The sequence below is a fragment of the Coenobita brevimanus genome, chromosome 101 (genome assembly GCF_032717465.1).
Source record: "Coenobita brevimanus isolate Jiangsu-jjx chromosome 101, ASM3271746v2, whole genome shotgun sequence".
Classification (NCBI taxonomy): Eukaryota; Metazoa; Arthropoda; class Malacostraca; order Decapoda; family Coenobitidae; genus Coenobita; species Coenobita brevimanus.
The window spans coordinates 4,457,663-4,484,560 of NC_137054.1; the positions used below are offsets into that span (position 1 = coordinate 4,457,663).

The following is a 26,898-nucleotide window of genomic DNA, read 5'->3' on the forward strand; positions in this document are numbered from 1 at the left end:
GCTAACATTCCTACCTTTGGTGTAATTCTAACAATAACAAAAGCACAGATTAAAAATGGTTATAACAATTCACAAAATATAATGAGAGAGAGAGAGAGGTGGGGGTGGCACCTTATGGACAGTACAGTATAATGCAAAGTTTAATTAGGCTAGCCACTAGATATTGAAAAATATAAATAAACGACGTATACAATAATCATTCCCAGATCCGATCATAACTCATCTGTTGCTCTCCTTCTCTGTTGCTGCCTCCTGTCCTCCCTTGGTTTCCCTCCAACACCCAGCCAACCTCGTACTCTTTCCACAATATCTTGTTGCTTTAATGTGGGTAGGGAGGTGCCATCAGAGGGCTGACGTGCACGAGAAGAGGGCTGATAGAGGCGAACAGTTGGGTATGCTCTCACTCCCGCCCGCTGACATGTTCCACGGAACCGCTCACAATTTAGCTTTCCAGCTGACACTGTCCCTTCCAAGATCTGGAGAGAAAAAAAAAATCTTGAATCCACTAACTACTGTACTTTTTTCATTTTAGTCAGGCTACCACCAGATGATTTTATTCTGCTTAAAGGAAAATTTTTGCTGCAATGAGGAATATGAAGACTATAACTAACCTCACAGGTCAAAACGTCTCCTCAAACCTGATATCATAAACAGTCTGGAAATGGCCAGAATAAAAGAAAATGTGCATCCTCCAGCTGAAGGGGTTAAAGAGAGAGGGTCATATTTATTACAGTGATAACTCAAATTACACGAGAAAATGAAACTGAAAAGTTATGGTGTATGAAAGAACACATTGCTTTATCATACCACCTAACCCTCAAAGCCTTTAGCTGCAGGAAGTTGAATCATTATTAACAATCCCATTTTTCCCACTTGCAGGCAAGGACGAGGGATGACTATGACAGCGGACAACTACTGTCATCAACAGCATGCCAAACGAAATGGGTCACACTTCGATTCACTAACTTTCATGCCTCTGGGATCTTGGCTCCAGCACACAGCTACACCTTCCACATCTAGCTTCATAATTACTTTTCAGACAGTCAATCCAGTGACTGTTAGGCTAAGCTAGAAGACAAATGATGCCAAACCCTTGTCATCAATAATGATAATAATCCATCCATCATCCAATCCTATGTCGCCCCATAAGGAGCGTAGGAATCCGGGGCTAGGCAAGCTGGCCCTGACATTTAAGATGAGAGTGAAAATAATAATAATAATAATAATAATAATAATAATAATAATAATCCATCCATCCATCCATCACCCAATCACGTGTTGCCCCATGAGGAGCGTAAGAGCCCAGGGCTAGGCAAATTGGTCCTGACATTTAAGACGAGAATGACCAGCCTCACTCATCCCTGAGTGACATTGTGTGTGCAATAAACCCCAACCACCCATTGGATATAAACCTACATAGGCTCAATCCAACTGGAGTGCAATAACTACCAACTAAACCACCTGGTGCCATAATTTGGTTATGTGGTTACCGCCCAGCATAGTAAATGGTTTCCTGGTGTGCAGGAAACCATTTGGCTTGTCACTCAGTGTAGAGTCACCCACAGGAAGAAGGAAGAGGGAAGAATGAAGGAAAGAAAGACTGAAGAGGAAGGAAGAAAGAGAGGAACAGGCAGACACCCAAAGCAACATTACACTGAGTGAGTGGATGGTGAGCACCCCAACCCACCATAAAGAATAATAATAATAATAATAATAACAGTGACTCCTCCGATTACATGGGCTCCACTGGCAATCTTTACCATTCATGCGGAGAGATAAACCCTACCCTGATTCTTACTACACAGGAAAATCCCTAAATCGGTCCCCCCAAAAACATGGGTTGCTCAGTGCCAACAGTCCAAAGTCCTGTGCAGTGACGTGTCAACATGGCCTGGCACCAAGCAGATGCATGCATGTTTACAGAAACATTCAATAATTTTCCTCACAAAGAGTTATGGACACTATGAGCATTTTCTTATGTATGAAAAGTTAAAGTGAGAAGCACAGATAGATATCAGCTTAACCAAAAGCAGGTGACTAGCAATGCAAGTTATGTAACACAAAGGAAGCAGCCTGGTAGCATCACCCTGGCACTGTTTGCATGCATTTTTATAGAAACATTTTACTGTTTTCCACAGAAAGAACTACAGGCACTAAGAATGTTTTGTTATTTATTAATGGTGAAAGTGATATGCGTAGATGGGTATGTGTAAAACCGAAAGCAAGCAACTACTGTAGCTATGTAAGTTATGTACTGCAAAGGAGACAGCCTGGCACCAGCATCTGTGTGCATCTTTACATAAAGATTTTATCATTTTCCTCGGAAGTTACAGGTACCAAGAATATTTTGTTATTTAATAAAAGTGACAGTGGGATGCATAGATGGGTATGAGTACTACCGAGAGCAGACTACTAGCTACGTAAGCTACATAACAAAGGAGACAGCTTGGCATCACACATGTGCATCTATGTTTACATAAACATTTTACTATTTTTCTCACAAGAAGCTAGAGGCACTAAGAATATTTCATTACTTAAGAGAGAGAGTGAGATGCACAGATGGATATGAGCTGAACTGAGAGCACGCAACTAGCTACGTGAACTATGTAACACAAAGAAGGCAGCCTGGTGGTGCCACCCTGGCATAATCTGCATGCATTTTTATGAAAACATTTTATTATATTCCACACAAAGAACAATAGGCACTAAGTATATTTTATTTATTAAAAGTGAGAGTGATAAACTCCCCGACACCCAAGCATTGCTCCATCTCCTGTCATGGAAAGTGATTACCACTTATTTACCATTTTGTACACTCCAATTAACCTTTTTTTGTGCCCACTGATGTTCCTGGAGGTTGTATGTTTACTACAATAAATATTAGTTATGATCTGGGGCGAGGGAGTCAACATTTTTCACATCATTCATTCATTCATTCATTGCCAGACGCCATGTATCCCAAACGGGGTGGCCAACGGCTTAGAGTTAATTGTTTTACAGGGAGGGGCACTAATCCTCCACCAACCCCACTTGACACATAGGGATGCCAACAGCATCTGGTGTTCCCAGGCGGTCACCCATCCAAGTACTAACCAGACCCAACGTTGCTTAACTTCGCTGATCGGACGGGAAGCGGTGTACTCAACGTGGTATACATTTTTCACGAGGGCCAAAAAGGGGTCTTTGAGAAAATTTTTAGATTTCACCCTACCAAATAGCCTTATAACATGGGCTCCTATGGTACCACTTGTGTGTCCATTTCCACAGAACAATTCAATGATACATTAGCCATGTAGCTGAAGGGTTCACTGCAACAATACTAATAACACTAATACTGTAACAACAAGAACTATACGCTATGGATCGACACAAACTATGGTAAAGTAACAAAGAACAAACAAATCCTCTCAAATTCCTTATATACCATTTATTCACATTCTCTCCCTGCAACTTCTGAACTACACTAGCTGTGCCACACATTATATCAGTGCCGTAAGTCATTATACGGCTGTGATGTGATCCAAAATATCACACCCTATCCGTATAACTGGTGATGTAAATTGAGGAAAACTGGCAAATCAATTTCATAAATAGCAATGGAGCATTCATTTCATTTCGTTTTTGAAGGCTCCAACATGCTTGCATGCATTGGCTTTGGTCACCTAATGGTGGTTCTCCATACTGCTTGATCTCTGTCGGCTTCCCTATTTAGTCCCTTATCCCTGAGGTCACAATGACCTCGTCTCAGGTCTTTTTCGGTCTACCTCTCGCTGCCATACCCTCAACATTAACACTTCTCACTTCCTGCACCCAATTATCATCCCCCATCCTCTACACATGTCCAAACCATCTCAACCTATCCCTCCTCATCACAATACCAATACACTCCAGTCCCATCCTTTAACTGGCAATTTTTCCAAAAGCTGCTATAGACTAACTGGGGAAAGAAAAAAGGAGCATAAAAACAGAGGCAACATATGACAAGGACTTTCAATATACAAAGAAAGCTTTACAAACCCTGGCAGTATCCTCAAAGTCAGGGGCAAATACTTGGCAGTGTCCACACCAAGGTGCATAAAAGTCTACTAGCCATGGTTCATCACTGGCAGCCAAGACATGAGCAAAAGAATCTGCATCCAGTTCCTTTACATGGGATGGAAGCATGGAGTAAGTCCACTGGCGGAAGGAGGCTGCATCACGTGACCAACCACTGAACTTGCTGTGAAGTTAAAGCACAAACATACACATTAAAATATCATCATCAGACACATAGCAGGGATTATATGAATGGGGTGGCCATGCATAAATATGGGGTAGGCCAAGGAAAGCTCCTCAGGAGGGTTGGGATGTATTCCTCAGAAATCTGGGATGCCCAGTCATATTTTCAGGTTGGCCACCCCTCTGGCTGTGCCATTCATCTTCACTTTTAATTGATTATTCCTGCAATTTCACACACTGTAACATATCTTCCAAGCCTACTTCAAACAAAGAAAAGGAAATGATTAATAAAATCCAATGAGCATGGAAAATAACATAAGTTATCTAGCATGACAAAAGATACAAAAAAAAGAGGCAGATGTATTGGGATGGAAGGGAGAGAAGTAAAAAATGGAGAAGGGATGGGAAAAACTTGGAGTCATCGTTCTGTTTAATTTTTAAAGGCTCCAACGTGCTTGCATGCATTGGCCTTGGTCACCTAATGGCAGCTTTCCATGCTGCTCGATCTCTGACAGCTTCCCCATTCAGTCCCTTATCCCTGAGGTCACACTCACTGACCTCGTCCAGGTCTTTTTCGGTCTACCTCTCATAACCCTACCCCTAATGTTAAAACTTCTCACTTTATGCACCAAATTATCATCCCCCATCCTCTCCACAGGCCCAAACCATCTCAATCTACCTCTCCTCATCACAACACCAACACACTCCACTCCCATCCTACCTCTTAACTCTTCCACTGCAAACCTAGCCCCCCCAGGTTTGTGCACTCAAGGACGCACTGAACATCCACCTAATCATTGTCATTTCCGTATGTTTCAACCTACGAATATACTCTTCCTTTACTGCCCGGTCTCACTACCAGACAGCATTATACTCCCAATACATGCCGCATACAAAGATCCTTTAGCACGAAGGGAGAGCCCTCTCATAAGTCAGCTCCCTGAACTTCTTCCAACCCCTCCTCACTCTAGCCACACAGCTGGCTCCAGCCCCGCCTCCAGCACATATGTCTCCCAAACGACTAAACTCTTCCACACACTCAAGAGACTCACCAGCAAGATCAATCCTTTAATGACTGACAATCTCCATGTGCTCTCCCCAACAAAGCACACACATAAAATTATCATTATCTCGCCGTCTCCCTCTAATACCATTACGTCTCTTATGCACCCACTTATCACAAACACTGCACGAGATGGAATTAGGTACTTCCCATGCCCTTGTGGCAATCTGCACATTGTCATTCTCCCTCATCTTTGACAGTACCACCACCAGCCCTAGATACCATCACTTTAGCTTTATCTGCATTTACTCTGAAGCCCTCATGCCCCTTACCATTTCTTCACTTCCTAAATCTTCCCTACGTCTCCCTTTCATTCTCCGCAATCAACACCTAATCATCGGCAAACAACATCTCCCCTAGGAGTCCATTTCTGAAGTCACATGAGAGAGCTTCAACCATCATGATAAAAAATAAGGGGCTCAAGACTGACCCCTGATGCACACCAACATTCATGGAAAACTCATCACTCAAACTTCCTTTCACTCTTACCTGGGTGTGAGCACCCACATACATAGCTGTAACTACAGTAATTTAACCTGCCACTCCTTGATCCCAAGCTTTCTCACTGCCCACATCATCATCTCCCTTGGGACTTCAAATCAACAAAAACAAAGTACGGATCCCTTTTCTTTCCTATATATTTTTCCTGAAGCTGTTGGATAATGAATATGGCATCAGTGGTCCCTTTGTCTGGCACAAACCCCAACTGCATCTCATCAATATGACTCTATCTCAAATCATACCTTCTAGAACTCTCTCCACTACCTTCATTATCAGGTCAAAAAGCTTTATGCCTCTATAATATCCTATTTTCCAGGGAATCACCCTTCCCCTTGTACACATTTACAATTACACTCTCCAGCCAACCATCTGGGATGACACTCTCATATATAATCATATTTATCAAGTCAGTAACTAACCCCACTCCTATATCTCTTGAGGCTTTCAGCATTTCAGCAGTCAACACTGACACACCTGCTGCCTTCCCCACCTGCATCCAGCCCACTGCCCTGCTCACAGCAGCAGCATCAATCAATGGCCATGGGCCAAACACTGGATCTGCTGGCTCCAAACCTTCCCTGTTCAAGTCAAACTCCTCATTCAACAACCGGTTGTAATGCTCTCTCCAGGCGTCTTTAATATCCCCACTGATCACCACTACCTTTCCTTCATCATTTTCAACACTCTGCTCACCTATGATATCCCTGTTTTCCCTCTTCATCTGATTTGCCACCTTAAATATCATATTCTTCCTTTCCACACTATTTAGAGTTATCAAGTAAAAGTCTCTGAGACTCAGACTTTGCCCTGTAAATCTCTTTTTTTACCCAACACTTGGCAGCCAAGTATTCCTCTTCGTTACCACACTTTTCTATTCCCGAAAAAGCATTCGTTTCTCCTTAGCTGCAGCTTCTACACCATCATCCCACCACCAAGTTACTTTATGTCTTGGTGGGCCCCTTGTCCATTCACAAACTGAATCAGTAACGCTCATGAGGTTGTTCTTGAGAGCTCTGTACTGTTCATTAACAATTATGTTAACGGCTCGCTGTTCAGCCACCACTCTACTCGTCTCGTCAGAGAAGGCATCCCTTACTGCTTGGTTTTTCAACTTCCATGTTTTCCTCTTAGGTGCATAGGTCCTCATTTTCATCACCCACTCCTTAACCCTCTCAGGAAACCTGGCCCAAGCACCCCTACTCCCCCTCCCGGTTTCAGACAAACCAGACATTTCTGTCACGCTGAAAGTACGGTGTATACTTTTTGTTACACAATGGGCCCTAATACAGATATCAATTATTCTTCTGGTGCATTAGAAAGCCAAAAGTTGTAGTTGTTCTCAGGCTGTAAATTTGTAAACCCATAAATTTATGTAGAAAATAAGCATGTGAATACTATATCACATTCATTCACGAAGACATTGGAACTTTTTGAGGAAGTAAAATATAATTATATATTAAATACAATTCCTCTTCTGTTTGACTTATTTTGCATTATCTTATCAAATTTCTCATGATATAGTGTATAGAGCACATGAAAATCTGCTATAGTACAACTGTATTTTCTGGTCCCAATCAATGCTAGATTTTTTGTAATACAGTATATTAGCCACAAAAGGTAAAAGACTGTCACTTGCAACTTGCACCAGCAAGACACGTTCACAGTTAGGCGCACCACTGCCAGACATGTGAGCCTTTAATATGTATGAAAGCACACCATATGCCTTTTCTTTCTAGTGTTTCTTCATTAAGTGATTCATACACATCTAAATGCATATGAAAACTGCGAGGGGAATTTGTAGATCATACGCTTCAATTGCGTATGAAAACCATGAGATGGTCAAGCACCATGTCACATATTGATGACTTGTGTTGCTGCACACAATCCTCGCTTCCTATAACTTTCACATCCCTCACTAACCACCTATCAGCCCTCCTGACCAGGAAACAGTCTATCTGACTGCTATTTCCCCTAGACTCACATGTAATCAACCTACTCTCTCGTTTCCTAAAATGTATGATGCACACAATCATGTTCATTGCCTCCCCAAACCTTAGTATCTTTTCCCCTTCCTCATTCCTTGTACCATATGCATATCCCCCATGTATCCCTACATATCCCTGAGTTGCCTCATCTACATGACCATTTAAGTCCCCTCCCAAAACTACTATTTCATCATCCCCTATAACACTAACGACATGTATTAAGTCATCCCAGAATCTATCTTTTTCTAAATCATCCAATTCAGACTGTGAAGCAATATCCCTCATGTATCCCTACATATCCCTGAGTTGCCTCATCTACATGACCATTTAAGTCCCCTCCCAAAACTACTATTTCATCATCCCCTATAACACTAACGACATGTATTAAGTCATCCCAGAATCTATCTTTTTCTAAATCATCCAATTCAGACTGTGAAGCATAAGCTGATATAAATGAAAATGTGACCCCACCAAACAAAATTTTTGCTAATATTATCCTTTCACTCACTCTCAATAATTCATGACATATTCCACCAATTTCTCCTTAACTAACACACTCACACCACCATATCCATCTGCCCTGCCCTGCCAAAATATCTTGTAACAACAATCTCTCCTGGCAATCATTCTGGCTGATCCACCACATATCCAACATCCACCCACCTCCTACTCAATGCCTCAACCACTTCCCTTGCACTACCCCTCAAACTATCCACATTACATGATGCCACTCTGATCCCCTTGGGTGATTTAGTTTCCTCAGGCTTGTTTTGATTCCCTTTTTCCTTTTCTGTCATAATCAGTAAAAATAAAGGTGAGAGACAGACCACAAAGACCACAAGCCCCACCCACCCAAACACTCCCAAGTCCTGGCATGGGACCTGGGACCCATAGCCCACCAGCTGTGACCAGTGGCAGTGTCAGGGGCTGTGGCATGTAACATAAAATCATGATGAACTAACAAAATCACATAATCACTCACTATTTCTGGTAAATTACCGGCAAAAATCAAGCTTCTCAAAATAACACAAATGAACAAAAGAATGAAGGAGCAAGGGCTGGGGGAGCGAGGTAAGAGGAAGGATTATGCTAAAGAGGTGTGTGAGGGGTGGGGGGGAACTGAAAAGACTGCAAAAATTAGCAAGATAAAGAAATACAGCAGTGGGAAAACCAATAAACCATTCATTAACCTTATTGTATCTTTACAGGAGAAGAGTAAAATTAAGATAGGGTTTAAATATTGGTATCTGTTCTATAGGTGAAACATATGTACTTGTGTAAACTTGTCACATGGACACTATACAGAATCGTTACATATTGTGGAGTAATAGTTCTGTCAGAGAAGCATAATCAATTATTAAACATAAATTTAAACAACAGTACAATTCATGATTTAAAAACATACATGCTGCCTACAACTGTATGAAAATGCACAATACAGTACCCAGTATTATCACTTTCATAATAAGTTTGTTATTGTTGATGCCGGATATGACACATATATCAACATAACAGTTGAGCCAATCATTTATTTATGTATCAGGAGGCCATTACTCCAGTTATAAATGAAAAACAATCATCATCAACTTCCTAACACATCTTTAATGGAGGGGCAGGGGGGGGGAGTACTGGTAGCTCTCATCACAAGTCAGTAATGTGTTCCAAAGTATCAACATTTTTCATACAACTGGTCCTGTACACTGGGTAAAACTGATCAATGATCTTAACCCGTTAACTGCGCATGGCGGTTTTTTGGAGGTGTCCGTGGTGCGCAGACATAGGGGTACAAGTGAAATTTCCCAAAGGCCAAATTTTGTCTTAGGAATTGAGAGAACACATGTCAAAGTATATAGTGACACAATATTAGCTCAATATTTACCTTGGTAAAGCCATGGAAGAACATCGAAGTGTCTGATTCCCTATTGGAATGTATGGTTTTGGTTTTCTTTTTCTTTTTCGGTTTTGAAGGCTCAAACATGCTTGCATGGGTCAGCCTTGGTCACCATGGCACTATATTCGAAATTCATCTGCGCAGCCAGGGCTGTATTGAGTAGTCGCACTCGGAACAGCCCAGGCTGTATACAGCAGTTAACGGGTTAACAGGAAACATTGGCTTTTACATGAAATTTTTTTCTTGATATTTTTGTGTTCTTTACAGCAAAAAGAACATAAAAAGGGTGACTTATAATGAGACTGCCTGCTCCAAGCAAGCATAATGCATACAGTCAAGCTATGCCACTCACTATTGAAGCTGTGTGCCGTATCTCCCTGCCGGATAGATGATCACTGAAGGGTAGCTGTTGATGCCCTGACGCTGACAGACATGGCCATGTTCTGCACAGTCTAAAGCAGCTACTTTCACCCCTTTCACATCAGCCATTGAGCGTGCAAATTTTCTGTACTCAGGGGCCATCTCTCGACATGGACCACACCAATTGGCAAAGTAATCTACAACCCAAGTTTCATCCTTCGGTTTGTTTGCAATCAGCTGCTGGAAGGTCTCTGGATCTAACTTGACCACTGAGAAAGAAATGGAGTGTTAGCTGCCATGTACTGTATGTAACTGCTTAGTTGGCTGGACACTTGAAGGTGCAACATTCTGACAGGCAAGACTTTTACATACTTAGCTACATTGTCACCCTTAACAGATGCCTCACAATCGAAATCCTATATATTTTTTTCCTTCTTCTTCTCCTTTTTACTACACTCAATCCTCGTAAATCGCGTGTTCATAAATCACGGATTCGTAAATCATGGCTAGGTGGCCGTCAGACTGCCGGCAACCTTAAATCACTGTTAAGTCACGAAAATCGCGGATCTAGGCACCCATGTGGGCCTTTTCCGAGGAGAACCGTAAACTGTGGCATTCAAACTGAAAATCGTGACCCAACAACCAATCACCGCGCGTCCCTGGTGGCATATGTGCATACTAATGCTGCCATGTTGTTGTTCTTGTCCCGCCAGTCCGCACACTACAGACCGTAGCCGTGGCGTACAAGAATTACCTGTCTTTTTTGTGAAGCTTCCCCCCACCTCCTACCTGCCATGACCCCTCCCGACCCCCCAATGAAGCGCTCTAAGCAGCATGGGGTCAAGAAGCTGCCGCAGTTGTTGTACAGTCATTGTTTGGAGCTCATTCGTTGTGTTGAGAGGGGAGAGAAGTTTTCAAAGCTGGAGAAAGAGTTTGGGAAGAACAAGTGCTGAGAGGTTCTAAGTTCTTCCCAACACCATCCCACTCCATTCACTTAAGCAATTTCTTCATAGGATTAAGGTGAGATCCCTTAACATGGCTTATTTCTATTTAATACATGCATTGAATATTCCTAAATTTGTATGTTTGTGTTTGACGGTGCCTAGATAGGTGTACCTAGGGTGCTGTGGGGGCGGGTTGGCCAAAGTCCAGACCCAATTTAATTTTTCATATAAGAGTTATTATTCATAAATCACAGAATACGTAAATCATGGCAGTGGTCCAGACCCAAATTGCCACGATTTACAAGGATTGAGTGGACTGTCCTTATCCCACATGAACATTAAGATGGTATGGTGATATATTTTTTGTCTACAGCTATCTTCACATATGCTAAGGCTGAGTATCAAAATAAAAGGGCTTACACAGAGCCTTCATTTTAAACTTTTCATACACGATGGCTGAGTTATAAATCCAACCGCCTGCAAGTTTCCGATGTAGGCTGCGTCCAAGTGCAATCCAACCGCATTCACTTTTTTTTTTTTACGCTGGTTGAATTCAATCATATAGGTTGCAGTATTATTCTACCACGATTTTGGCTGCGTCATTCAACTTTCTTCCCTGCCCTTATTTATAACTGTGTTGTTATGAAATAGCTACACGTTATAAATGAGTAAATGATCTTCCTAATGAATGAAGAAAAAGAAAAGAGAAATTACCATACTTTATCATTCACTCATTTATTCAATGCAAATTTCTCACAGATATATAAACATTTCATCAGTGCTTGTTGAGAGAAAGTTGTAGAGCATTTAACAAGCACTGACAAAATGTTTATATATCTCTCTCAAAAAAAAATCGACATTGAATAAATGAGTGAATGAAAAAATATGGAAATTTATATTTTTCTTTTTTCTTCTTTCATTAGGAAGATCATTTATTCATTTATAACATGTAGCAATTCCATAACAATACAGTTACAAATAAGGGCAGGGGAATGAAATGATTGGAGACATTCTATGATGTTGAGCCACCTGGTACTATAGCGGCCGAGTGTGGTGAAAGACCGTTAGATATTTCGGTTCTGTAAGCCATAAAAATCTCTCTAAGCGTCATTTCTTTACAAAAATCATCACAAATAAATGCTATACAACTTTCTCTAACAAGCAGTGACAAAATGTTTATATATATGTGAGAAATCAGCATTGAATAAATGAAAGAACAATAAAATATTGGAATTTTTTTTTTTTCATTCATTGGGAAAATCAATTATTCATTTATAACTTGTAGCAATTTCATACCAATACAGTCATAAATAAGGGCAGGGGAGAGAGTTGAATGGAAACAATTTCCAATGTTGTGCACATCGCCGAGAGAAGGGTGTGCGGCGTGTAAACTCTGGGGCAGCCTGTGGGGGTCATGTAGTTCTTGGAAGCGGTTCAACAGAGGCTGCATCGAAAGAGTTCAAGAAGGTTAACCTGTTCACTACTTTCACTACTCTGACATTCTTCTATACTGTTGGTGGCAGCAAAAATAAAATATAAAAGTATATTACAGTACAGTATAATACCATCAATTAATATATTTATAGCCAGATGCCTTAATCCCATACATGGTGGCCACAAACAAACTGCCTCCAAGTCGCTCTGTCCTCTGCCATTCGGCTACCCTCCCTCCACTTCACACACCCTTCTCCCACATATCTCTCCATTTCATCCCTCCATCTCATCCTTGGTCTCCCCCTCCCCCTTTCCACCTCCACCTCATTCACATACACTCTCCTAATCAGTCTATAATTCTTCATCCTCTCCCCATGGACAAACCAACTCAAAATATTCCTCTTAACACTTTCAATCACATCCACATCAATACCACAATGCTCCTTTACTTCAGCATTTGTCTGTCAGTCTGTCCCTCCATGTACTGTAAATATACATGCTCCTCTCATCATCATCATCATTCGGACCTCCTTTCCCACCCTAGGGCAGGGTGAGGAGTAGCAACGTCCAGACAGCCCAAGTCTGCCCAATTCAATGGGTCACACTTCCATTCACTCATCATCCAAGCCCCAGGAATCTTGGCTCTATCTGATTGGCCAAAAACTTTAACTACATTCTGTAGCTTCACATTAACGTATCCAAGAATCAATCTGAAAGCTGTCACATTAAAAAGAGGTGCCGAATCCCTAATCATGCTCTTCTTCTAACAACATTCATCCAGCTAGCTCAATCTCTTGTCAGTCCCCTAGCCCCACCAACTTCCATACCTCTCTTCCTCACACACTCATTCGCCATAACCCTCCACCTTCTCCTTAGCCTACCTTGCCTCCTCTCTCTTTCAAATTCGCTCAGATATACCTTTTTCACCACTCTAATGTTATCCATTCTCTCCAAATTAACAAACCATTTAAGTACACTCTCCTCAATTCTGGTGTCCACAGACATCCTCACTCCTCATCTTTCACGAATCACATTATTTCGTATTCTATCCACTCTATGCACTCTACACACATTCCTCATCAGTCTCATCTCCACTGCTCTCACTCTTGACTTTTCATTTTCATGCCATGCCAGAGTCTCACATCCATATGTTAAAGCTGGCACTAAAACTCCTTCACGTAAGCCTCGCGCAGCTGCAACACTCAAGCCCGTCTCTTATCAAGGCCTTCATAGCACCAGCTACTTTCCTTCCTTGTGTCACTCTACTTTCCACTACTTTTGCAGATTTTCCTCTCTTTTCTATAACTGCACCCAGGTATTTGAACTCTCTCGCCAATTCCAGTCTCTCTCCATTCACCATAACATCACACTGGGAGTCACCTTCTCTCTTGATAACCATCACTTTACTCTTTTCTACATTTACTGTACTCTCAAGGCATGACGCTCACAGACATCAACAAAACTCTGCACTAGTCTACCAAGTTCTTCTCCGGTAGTTGCAAGCAACACAGTGGCACTGCATCATCAGCAGACAACAAAGCTGAGATGTTCCAACCAACATCACTTATTACCAATGCCATCCCCCTCTCCATTACTTGTGTTTTTGCTTTTCTCTTCACCCCATCCATATATACTGTATACTGAACAACCATGGGGACATCACAAAACCTTGTCACATGCCCACACTGATCGTGAACCATTCACTTAGATGCCCATTTACCCTTACACATGCCTTACTACCATCATAAAAACTCTTGACAACACCTAGCAGCTTACCATCTACACCATACATGCATAAAACCTTTCACAATCCATATCTGTCTACTTTGTCATCAGTTTTTTCCAGATTCATGAATGCCATAAACACTTTATGGTTCTTCTCACAAGCCTTCTCCACTATCTTTCTCTCTGCAAACATTTGATCCACACATCCTCTACCACTTCTAAAGACACCCTGTTCATCACTCTCCAGGACTTCTGAAATCTCTCTTACTTTCCCTACAATAATTCTTCCATATAACTTCCCTACCACACTCAATAATCTTATGCCTCAACAATTCTTGCACTCACTTCGCTCACCTTTACTTTTGTACAGGGGTACAATCGCAGCCTTTTTCCACTCTGCTGGCACAGTTTCACTCATCAATGCCTTCTTATGTATCTCGAACAAGCACTTCATTCCACTCTCTCCACTACACTTAATCGTCTCTGCATACACCTCATCAACCCCAGCTGCTTTCCCATTTTTCAGTCGTTTCAATGCGTTCTTCACATGTACGAGTGTCACATTTCCTGGCACTGCATTCCTTCTCTGCACATCCCTCAAACCAATCATGTTTACAGTCACTCTGCAATCTCTACTCCCATTCATCAGGCTTTCAAAATATGCCCCTCTCAGATAACTAATTTGCACTGCTCTCACTCTTGTGTCCTTCCAACAGGGTTCAAGCTAATACTAGAAGGATTCATTAAGCTGGAGATTCATTTTTGCTTTATTTTATAATGGCTCCAACATGCTTGCATGCGTCGCCCTTGGTTACCCAGTAGCAGCTCTCAATGCCACACTAGTAGCCTCTCTATTCAATCCCTTAGCACCGAGGTCACAAACTATGAACTCGTCCCAGAGCTTTTTCAGATTGCCTCTTGCAACTCTACCCTCAACCTTCACATCCCTTACCCTCCACTCGCAGTTGTCACATGCCCAAACCATTTCAACCTATCCCCTCTCATCACATTAATAGTGTATATTCATGTCTCATCCTTCCTCTCACCTTGTCATTCACAATCCAGCCACTCCTCAGTGTGTCATTCCATGATGCACTACATATCCATCTACTCATTATTCTCTCTCTGTTTTTGAGCCTATGAATATCCCTTTCCTTTACTGCCTAAGTCTCATTACTGTACAACATTACACTCTTGACACATGCTGCATACAAGGACCCCTTAACACCTAGGGAGAGTCCTAATTCACATCAGGAGAGGCAAAAGCTCCCAGAACTTCTTCCAACTACTCCTCCTCCTTGTCACCATGCTAGCTTCAGTCCCACCTCCAGCAAAAATCATGCCCTCCAAGTAATAAAACTTCCACATACTTGAAAATCTCTGGCAACATCAATTCTTTCTTACCTCTCTGCCCTTGATGCTCTCCTACACACCACCAACCAAATCATCATTATTTTGCAGCCTACCTCTAATACCATTGCATCTCCTATGCACCCACTCAATATAAATATGAGGTCTTTTCAGAAAGCATCCAACCTTAGCCTCTGAAAATTAAATTGCTAACCTGTCGAGCTAGGACTCTAATCCCCTCGAAGTAGGCCCTTCTGACTTGACACATGTAGCTCAGCATCCTTTCCACTGCCTGAAACATTTTTAAAAATCGCTTTTTGGTATCTCCTGCAGGTGCTTCATTGCATTTATCATGATCTCTTTTCTTGCCTCAAATCAGGAACCCTTGAGCAGAGTTTTGAGCTTGGGGAATAACCAGATGTCACATGGAGCCATGTCTGGTGAGCAGGAAGCCTGCAAGACCTGCGGGATGTTGTACTTCGCCAGAAAATTCCTGAACCAGCTGAGAAGAATGGGCAGGGGCACTGTCATGTGCAGCTTCCAACTTCCCACTTTCCAAAGGTCTGATCTCTTATGCTGAACTGCGTCATGTAGACGACGGATAACGTCACAGTGGTAACGTTTGTTGACAGTCTGACCTTCTGGTGCATATCTGTGATGCACAACACCACAGTAGTCGAAAAAAAACTGTCGACACGTGAGTGCATTTCACCTTGCCGCAGAACTGTTGTGCTTTTTTTGATCAAGGTGACCCTGCATGCTTCCACTGGGACAACTGTGCTTTGGTTTCTGGATCATACCCGTACACCCAAGTCTCATCTCCAGTGACAGTCTTCAGAAAGACTGGATTGCAATTAGCACACTCGAACTTGTTTTGAGCAACATTCATCTGAGAGAAGAGATCATGGCAAATGCAACACAGCACCTATTGTGCAGGAGATACCTAAAACTGACTTTGAAAAATGTTTCAGGCAGTGGAAACAATGCTGGGCTACGTGTGTCATGTCAGATGAGGCTTACTTTGAGGGAGATTAGTGTCCTAGCTCAACAGGTTGGCTATTTTTTTTTTTTTTGGAGTCTAAGGTCCGATACTTCCTGAGACCTCATACTGGGCAAAATGTAGTTACTAACTTACATCCCATACCCTTGTGGCAAACTGCACATGGCCACACTCTCTCTGCTTTGACAGTACTACAACCAGCCCTAGATATTATTAGACTGCTGTTTACCTTATATTTTTCATAGGCCATGTTATGTTATCACCACATACAATGTAAGGCAACAGCGGCTCAGTCCAGGGAAAAGGTTTAACAACTTCAATGATAATCAGTAGGTATTATTTACTGTCACAACTTGGTATGCAATGGGGTTACATCTAGTGAAAACCTATCATATGCTGATGTATTGTATACATAATGATGTCGATTAACATGTTCAATGGGGATACGTTAAGGTCAACGGGCACACAACTTAAAATCTCAGAAAGCCTTACCCTCTTAGGATTGCCCTCAGTTGCATCACATTTTCCATTAGGGATGGTATTCTTGCCAGACATACTTTCCAGTTTTGACCAAACAAGTTATCACTCCACTTAACATCGCACACCCATTATTTGCTGCACACTTGGACTGTTATTTGGCGATGGCAATGATGCTTCATTGGCCTTGCACACATGAGACAGAGCAAAAGGAAGACATCACAGCATATATAAACACTGAGCGGCTATCATGGCTCAAATGCCTGACTGTCAGCTTGCATGGGAGACACGGCATACGCACAAGATTGTCATATACAGCTACCACAATAATTGTATAGGTGAATTCCACGATCATTAACCCTAAACTGGACATAACTTTTATTTCATTGTTGTATTAATTTACCACATACCAAACTGCTGTATACTGAGTCATGACTGAGTGAAATAAAAAATGTTATGCTACCTAACTACATAAACAAGGCTTATTTCTACATAATCTGCTTTACCTCATATCACAAAGCAAACTTTGGTCAACAATGCTGAACTGAGTCTAGATATGTTACATCAATCCAAATCTAACATAATGAACAAATGTACTTTTCAAACAAAACTTAACTAACTTATCTTTATAAGATCAATACAGAGTACATTCATTCATCATCTAATCCTACATTGCCCCATGAGAAGCGTAGGAGCCCGGGGCTAAGCAAGTTGGTCCTGACATTTAAGATGAGAGTGACCAGCCTCACTCATCCCTGAGTAGGAGTACATAAGTAATAAACCCCAACCACCCCTTGGATATACCAGCCATTTAATTTTAACAGCTGAATTATCTTAACCAAACATCCTCACTTAACCCAACTTACCAGCAGGATTGAGTGTATCCCTCACAAAGTCAACAATCTCTGAAGCCTTGTGGGAACCCACAAACTCATGAGGGACACTTTGGTTGTACAGCACTGTGGTTGGGTACTGACGAATATTGAAGCGAGTGCAAAGATCTCGATGCAGTGTACAGTCAATGCTTCCTGACAAAAGAAAATATCACAATTATCATTATCTTAACCCAATTTTCTACCATTACAGGTATAATAAAAAGAGTAGGTAGCATACAGAAACAGGAATAAAAAAACACATGCTGGAAAATTTATCAACAAAGCACCCGGTAAAATGGACAGTACAGTATATGGATTCACTCACCTTCAAGCCTTAGGAATTCTCAATACAGAATCATCCATATCATAATGTTTTTTCTTACTAGTTATGTAGAGTCATTCTGCTAATTATCATGATGATCATTTTTTGTTGTTGTTGTGGCCCCAGGCTCACCTAAATGTGAACCCAGCTGAAGCCTGCCCTTCTGCAGGCCATCAACACTTCTGGGGACAGGGAGGGGGTTTAGGCAAATTTGTATAATTTTGTGCTCCTACATGACTGTATCCCTCTCCAGTATTTGATTATAAGATTAAGGGAAGGATACAGTACTCCATGTGAATCTTCACACTCCAGTTGTGTACATCCTATTGTTCATATCTCACTTTTCTCATTTATTCATTTACCATTATCACATCTTGGCCATCTATACATTCTTCTACCTTTAAACTCACACACATATATTCTCTTCACCACCTAATCACATCCAATCACTCTATATAATCACACCACCTAAGCAAACAATCTTCTAATCACTAACAAACTTCTATACTCCAATTATCTCAAAGATATAAATATTTTTTCTCCTGTTCTAGCATCTTACATATATTACTCAACAGTTTTACTTCCACTGGTCTCACTACCCACTTTTCATCATACCAATGTCTAACACCCACACCTACATCATAACAGTATCTGATACCCACTCACTAACTTGGGTACAAACTCTAATGCAATCCCTCTGTAGGCTCTGCACTCAAGTCTCCCGACCTACACCTCAGCCTTCATAGGAAAAAACACCCTTTCCCCATTTCCATCTCTTTTTCTATCACTGCACTTAAGTATTAAACTCCACCACATCCAGTCCTTCTCTCAAATGAAACTGATACTACCATACAAATTTAAAAAATACAGTACTGCATCCTAAGGAGCTCCACTTAATAGTTTCTAACAATCAAGCTAGCTGCCATGCAGAGGAGACATACTGTACCTCTTATCTGCTGCTGCATATTGTCATGTACACTAGCTACTAGTTTTAAATGCTAAGCAATTCATTTCTAACCAAAGTTCACTGGGGCGTCGACGAGTCGGCTTGCCTTGCGAAACTCGGGAAGAAGTTTCATACATGGAGGGCACCAAGGGGCGTAAAAGTCAACAAACCATGTCGGTTTTCCCTCCCCACTTTCTCCCTCTGCCAGGACTGCTGGGAACTCATGAGGAGTCAAGATGCGGAAGCGGGGTGCTGATGCTGCCTCACGGGCAAACACTGCAATATCTTGGGCTTGCAGACGACCCTTGAAAGAGAGTAAAGAATGTGAAACCAAGAAAAAATTTACTATTACTACATACAGAAGCATGAATGCATTGCCATTATCCTATTCCAAACAAGTCAACTCACTTATAATGAATCATTTTTTTAATATGATCTGCCTAGAATGTAAATTGTGGCACTAATTCAAAGAACACATTAGCTGCACCATGACAAACTTCAATATGGATATTCCTTAAAAGGAAGCATGGTATCATTTTTTTTTAATGTCCTCACTTATTTGGTCTATAATTTGCTATTCCATCATGATTAACCAAACTTCTTTGTGATAAATGAAATGAAAACACAGTGGATCCCAAGAGAGGAACAGGGTAGATGTATAAAAGCCCATGGAACATCATCCATCCTCCCTGGTCCATAAAATGATGTGTAAAAAAATAAATAAATCTCTCCTACCCAAAATGGTTACTGTTGTTATGGGTTGCCTGTGGTATCAATGGGGCAGAAAACCGGAGGAAACAGATCACCCTTCCCGGATCTAACCAAAGATCCTCCACCCCAGATATGTTGTGCATCTGTCTGTCTGCTGACAGTGCTGTGAAGTATGGAAATACGTGTGTCGCTGTATGTGTGGCAGCCTGGCAATGTGGACATGTCTTGCCTGTAGTGTAACCTATCCTGTGTTGGTATGTTCTGAGTGTTGGGTGATGGCCACAGTGTAGTCTGCTCAAGCATACTCTGTTCTGTTTAGCTGGGTCTCTGATTATATATGGATATTGCTGGGTGGGCAAGGGCTCTATTTGGCCCCAAACCTTGCCCAATTTGGCCCCAAACTACTAACGGTCATCTTTTGTAAGTGTACCGGTAGTGTGTATGTGTTTGGTTATGTTTGTGGGTGGATGTATGGCCACAGCCCCCAAGCAGGAAAAGCAACCATAAAGGTAAGGAAAACTGTAAGTAAATCAGGAATGCATAGCCCTCTCTGTTCATGGAGGTAAAACATGGGAAAGAATGGAAAAAGGGAAACAAGAAGAAGAGAAGAAACTAAGAGGAAACTATGAAGAAAGAACAGTAAACATGGAATGACTTTCCTTAACCAACATAACTGTAAATACTTTAAAATAACAGTAAACATGGAATGACTTTCCTTAACCAACATAACTGTAAATACTTTAAAATAACAGTAAACATGGAATGACTTTCCTTAACCAACATAACTGTAAATACTTTAAAATTCAAAACAGAGATCAAGGGACCAATTGGAACAGCAAAACACAAAGGAGGAACATGGGGCAATAGCTGCCATGGCACATGCACATGCACACACACACAAAGTATCAATGAACCACAGCACAAGAAACAATGTTTCATGGGCATGATGTCAGAGACAAGTAACAAGCAGGTTGGACAAGGATATCTCACGGTTCAAGGATGAATTGTCAAATGAAGAGTTTCAATCCAAAAATATTTCACGTGCCTAACAGAAGCTGTGAAAGAGAATTTATGCGGTCATCTTTTCTCCTCAACTGGAGTGATTAGGAGAAAAGAAAACCTAATCTAGGTACAGACAGCTTCCAGATATTAAACCCTCTCAGGCCATGAAATGTGAACTTGAGGGCAGTCGAATATGTACTGATCTGAGAAGGTGGTAGAAATTACCAGACCTCTCACTTGGGAGAATGTAACAGACTTTCATACTCACTATCACTTATTCTATCTGCACATCCCATACTCACTTGATGTACTTCATATCCCCCACCAGGCTTAAAAAGTACAAATGCTGGTGTCTTGGCAATGAATAATTCATCACACTGGTGCTGCATGGCTGAGCACTCAACTCTCCCAAGGTTGATAGAGGTAAGTAGTGCTGGCAGCTTTCGAATCTGCAAAGATCAAAAGACTACCACATGAATTATTCAAAAGCACTACAGCAATCTGGAGATAGCTATGTTGTGGTTATTCCTTGTTGAGAGGTTCTTTGGAGGAAGCTCAATGTCATATATTATGATGATGATGATGATAAATAATCCAATTATCTAGATATTGCATGTGTTTTAACAACACCCACTTTAACAACGTAACAGGCTCATCAGCAGGCATGGGACTGAGATGACGTCTCACAAACATCATATTCAACATTTCGTTCCCCCACGGAATAGCTATTAATGACCCAACTTTTTCCTCATACATTTCTCTCATTTATTCAATAATTCCTATACCCTGTTTTTCTAATGTATAATTCCACATTCTTCTTCCAAACTAACACATGATCTTGCTCACCCAATTAAATCTTCAGTTTTCATTGGCACTTTATTTATGACCATTCTTTTACTATAATTTAACAATTCAAAGCTGAAAATGTCTGACATACAATACCTTACAATCTCTTTTTCCTTTGTTACAGAAACAAAGTATCAACTGTGAATGCATTACAAGAACTCTATAACAGAGATATGTAAAACCTTCACTCTAGTGACAGCAGGACTGACCTCAAAGTTGTCGTCATCATTATGTCCACTGAACTGTACGAGCCATGATGACTTGGTTCGTTGGGCTGCCAGACTCTGACGGATGCTCTTTGCGATTGTAAAGAGAAATATTAAGTATAAGTACATGCCACATAGAAACACAATTGTTAAATATATTGCAAATACGAACTGAAAATGCAAAAATTATCAGTTAATGAAAATCTATATACAGTAAGCTGTGGAATGACAACAGCATTCTCAACAATATAATCAGACATGAATGTAAATTCATTACAGAAAGCTTTTAACTTACAATCTGATTCATAACATGATGTTTCAACTGTCCCTCATAGATCTCTCTGTTCCTTTTTAACCCATCCAGGTCATCCATCAAGATTCTTTCAGTAGAGACGTTTTTCATGTGCAATATAACTCCTGCCATATGACTGAAGACTAATATATTCTTGCATCTCAACTTTTATCACTTTGTCAAGTTATCTCATTCTTCTCCAGTCCCTCTCAAATGAATTTATCCATTCACGCTACACAGGTATAACAGTTTTCTGTGTTCTTTATCCTATAATCAATAACTTCTTTAATACACTGAAAGCACATAAGAGATTTTATTCTGGTTAATGTCAGAGATTGGATCTGCCAGGGGAAACTCCTTGGATCCAGTGAGTTAAGGCATGAACCACCTTATAACTATGCCTACTTTGTTTTCATTCATCTCTTCAGCCAAGTGAAGTATTAAATGCCATAGTTTGACTAAGTCCAAAAAATTTTACCGAGCCTATCAGAAAATCCTTAAGTCAAAAGAGTTTGAGACAATCTTCACCAACCCCTTGAGCCTAATGACATACATTGAAATTATTCTGGCTAACACTTGACAATTCTCTTCAGCTTACATGAGACTCCCTTGAGTCACAGGAGTAAACTCATTTCACAGATCAACTTCTGTACCTTCAAACATACTGTCTTCTCTGCCCAACCCTACAAAACTAACACCTACCCCATTCTTTCAGGAGGTCAATGGTGTCATAATTAGCACAGCCAGAATGCAAATGGAAAAACCTGAGTCTGATTCTTTGTTCAGGTCAGGCTCCTAGACAAAGTCTGTTTCCTCTATATCCCTGTTCAGCTGCCAGTATAATCATGTAACTTGATGTAAATTAAACTGCTGCTTGTCATATTGTAAAAGAGGATTATGACTTAAGGTAAAAAAAACTGACCATCTGCCTTTTTGGCTCTTGTGCAGCTGACATGCATAAGTCTTCAGTCTTCATCTTCTTCTTCCTTCAGTCCATATATAGTGGACCTGCCACATGTACAGTGTCCTTGCATGCAGAGATCCAAGCCAACCAACCCTCTGGCCTGACCCTACTTGCCTAATGTACTAAAGATCCTAAATGACCCCAAACAGACTACTGATATGGATCCTAAGGGCCCTCTATGGCCCTAATTATACTACTGGTATTGATATGCTTCCTAAGGGCCACCTGTGACCCCAATTAGACTACTTATAAGTTCTCTAAGGGCACAGCCAACTGTGTAGTGGTAAAATCAGAAGTGAAAAAAAAAAATCAACATGCCTGCTAAAAACCCTTATCAGCCCACCTCGACTACAGATATGCTACCAGAGGACATAGTCAACTGTACAGAGGTAAAGAAGACATAAGACACTGGCACTGAAGAGGCTTCTGGGAATAAAAACTGGTGAAAACGAATCATGTGCACAGCTTCAACTGTCAGGTACCCCACTGCCAAGGACCACTAAACAAGCAGCATACTTTTTCCACACAAAATATACTGTATATATATATCTTTAAGGGTTGTGCAAGGAGATTCCATGCATGATGAACTCTTGTATCCAGACGGGGGGGCTTTACTGTATAAAACATTTACCTACCTTGTAATCTTCCTCATCCAGCAAATGCATCTCAGGCAAAAGTTTCAAAACCTGTGCTGCTATCTCCTGAGCCTCCCAGCCCTCAATCTTAATGCCTGGCTCTGATTTGATTTGTCTGGCTGCTGGGAAATACTGCACCCCTGAATCAGAGTCCAGAGTGAGGCAGATGGAGGGATGGAGGTGGCACTCGACATAGGCGACTGTTGCCAAGCCATCCTGTATGGGGTATGCACGTATGATGGTGGCAGAGGAAATCATCACATTCCAAAGTTCTACAAAAGTTAAGCAAAATAACATGGGAATAATTACACTGGACTGCATTATATCCTTAATTGCTAAGTTGCAATCCAACATTACATTTCAAAAATCTCCAGAAACAGAGGAAAAATACATAGGATTATTCAGCTGAACTTGAATATACTTTTAACTACCAGTCTCTATCTGCTGTCTAATGCCTAAACCTAATGTGAGTCTCAGACTGCAGCTATCCTCATCCTCATCCTCATCACCATCATTTAATCCTGTCATCCCAAGAGGAGTGTAGGAGCCCAGGGCTAGGCAAGTTGGTCCTGATGTTTAAGATGAGAGTGACTAGCCTCACTCATCCCTGAGTGGCATTACGTGAGCAGTAAACCCCACCCACCCCTTGGATATAAACCTGCACTGGCTCAATCCGAATGGAGTGCCTTAATTACCCACTTAACCACCAGGTGCCATAATTTGGTTATATGGTTACCACCCAGTGGCTTATCACTCAGTGTGGAGTCACCAGCAGACAGAAGGAAAAGGAATGAATGAAGGAAAGAAAGACAGAAGAGGAAGGAAGGAAAGATGGAAGAGAGGAAAGGGCAGGCACATGAGAGCAGCACTAAATTAAACATCCTAATCTCTTTTTCTCACCTAAGGATGGGGCAAAAGAATTATCCAGAAAACAAGGAAGGAACAATTATGAAAGTGGAAGGAGTATCAACAGCAGGCCCACTGAAATGGACCATACATTTATTCATACATCATTCAAGCCCTTGGAAATACTGCTTCATCTCACAGGCCTAACCATCTGCACATGCTGTTTCGCATTAATATTTAAAAAATGCATTCCACATAAACTATCAAGTAAGGGCTACATATAAATCATCCAACTAACTCAATCTCCTGTCAGTTCTCTAGGTGCATCAACTTTCATATCTTGTTTCCTTACAACTTCCTTACCTTATCCATCCACCTTCTTCTTAGCCTACTGTCCCTCCTTCCACCTTCAAACTTACTTACATATACCGCACTCTTTCCATGATCTTCTCTACATCCATTGTCTCTATGTGACCATACAAACTTTACGCTCTCTTCAGCCCTATTATCAACATACTTTATTCCATCTTTTGATAATCACATTACAGAAGACCATCAATATTATGAACTACAGTAACCAGGGGAAAGCCAGGCTCATTATATCAAATGGCCCCCCCAGGGTGAGATTTCAAGAATGTTTGAAAATAAAGAAGTACAATAGCATATTCTACTGTAGTACTAAAATGTAAACTATACTCATTCTACACTAACCTGACCCAGACCCATACTTTTGCCCTTTTGCAGCTTATTTCACATCCTTGTCAAATGTCACAGTAATTCTTCATAAATAGTACAGTACTACTATAGTCTATTACTATAACTCGGCAATGATGATGGGGTGATGGGGAGAGGGCAGTTTCTGCCTAAGATGAAGTAAAAAAGGTTGGAAACACATTACTGAGACCCACTGTGCCCCATTCAACAGACTCTGTTCATTATAGCAGATGAAACCAGTGAGCCTCACAATGTCATTAGTGTAAATCCAATATCTGATAAATCGGGGTTAGTTATAGCAAGGATTTACTGTACAACATTTCTTATACAATGCGCTCCTCATAAATCTCTGTCCACTGCTCTTACTTTTCATTTTTAACTCTCAGTAATACTGTAATGGTGTCACTGCATGAAGGGTTCCCTCTCCAACACTTATTCTTTATTAAATGACACATATTGTAGTGGTCACTGTCAATAAAAACAAACACTTTCTATCCCATCCTCCTGAACCTACAATGAATCTTGATAAATCACTCACCAAGATGGCACTGAGCTTCACCCTGGTGGTCCAAAGTTCCTCCGACTGATAAGCATCTGAGTGAAGCATGAGGAGGCATGGAGTTTCACCCTCCTCCCCACCTTGTGCCAATTCATTCAGACGGCTGGGGGTAAGGCGGATGGGGTGGGAAGGCACTAAACGCAGGGCATGGGTTACCAGCTGCTCATGAGTCTTCTCACGAGTGTACCGTACTCTCTGCCAGAAAAAGATCATATCATCATAAACATCATCATCATCATCATCATCATCTGCACCTCCTTTCCAACTCTAAGGCAGAGTGAGGAGTAGCAATGTCCAGACAGCCCAAATCTGCCCAATCCCATGGGCCATGCTTCCATTCACTCATAACTCAAGCCCCGGGACTCCTGGCTGTATCTAATACTCCCAAAACATTCACCACATTCTGTAGCTTCACAAAAACATACCCGACAGAGTCAATCCAAACGCTGTCATGTTAAAAAGGGATGCCAAATCCCTGATCATGCGCTTCTCCTCACAATATTCATCCAGCCAGCTCGATCTCTTGTCAGTCCCCTAGCCTCAATGACTTTCATACCTCTCTCCCTCACACACTCATCCACCATATCCCTCCACCTTCTCCTTGGCCTGCCTCACCTCCTCTGTCCTTCAAATTCGCTCAGATATACCTTTTTCACCACTCTTTTGTTATCCATTCTCTCCACACAACCATACCATCTCAGTACACTCGCTTCGATTCTGGTGTCCGTATCGATATCTTTCACGAATCACATTACAGTAATCCCTTTCATATCCGGATGCCCAATAACCAGACACCCCACCACCCGGACATTTTGGGCCTGGGCCTTTAGAACCCCCCCCCCCCAAAAAAAAAATCTGAATTTTTTCCACCCGTAATTTGAACTTGGCACGCAGCGTGGACCAGCTGTGTTTTGCTGTGTAGTTCCGCCGATGTCCGGCAGGGTGACGCTGCCTCCTCCCTATTTCCTGCTCATTCATTGTCATGAGTGCACACTCCTCACCATGGCCGCCCACATGCTCGCTTTTGTGGTG

At 41.4% G+C, this 26,898-nt stretch overlaps 1 protein-coding gene and 1 pseudogene across 1 annotated transcript in view; both read right to left on the reverse strand.

Annotated features, from left to right (window-relative positions):
- Positions 1-207: 207 nt before the first annotated feature.
- LOC145414826 (endoplasmic reticulum disulfide reductase DNAJC10-like) overlaps positions 208-26,898 on the reverse strand; it is a 33,283-nt gene continuing 6,592 nt past the window's right edge. The window contains exons 5-13 of the mRNA XM_080284246.1: positions 25,846-26,061; positions 23,748-23,963; positions 21,860-21,946; positions 21,107-21,253; positions 19,164-19,395; positions 17,815-17,976; positions 10,011-10,287; positions 4,018-4,219; positions 208-476 (exon numbers count right to left, since the gene is read on the reverse strand). Coding sequence (XP_080140372.1) covers positions 213-476; positions 4,018-4,219; positions 10,011-10,287; positions 17,815-17,976; positions 19,164-19,395; positions 21,107-21,253; positions 21,860-21,946; positions 23,748-23,963; positions 25,846-26,061 — 1,803 coding nt within the window. The 3' untranslated portion in view covers positions 208-212. The remainder of the gene's footprint in view (positions 477-4,017; positions 4,220-10,010; positions 10,288-17,814; positions 17,977-19,163; positions 19,396-21,106; positions 21,254-21,859; positions 21,947-23,747; positions 23,964-25,845; positions 26,062-26,898) is intronic.
- LOC145415189 (5S ribosomal RNA) lies at positions 3,044-3,163 on the reverse strand (annotated as a pseudogene).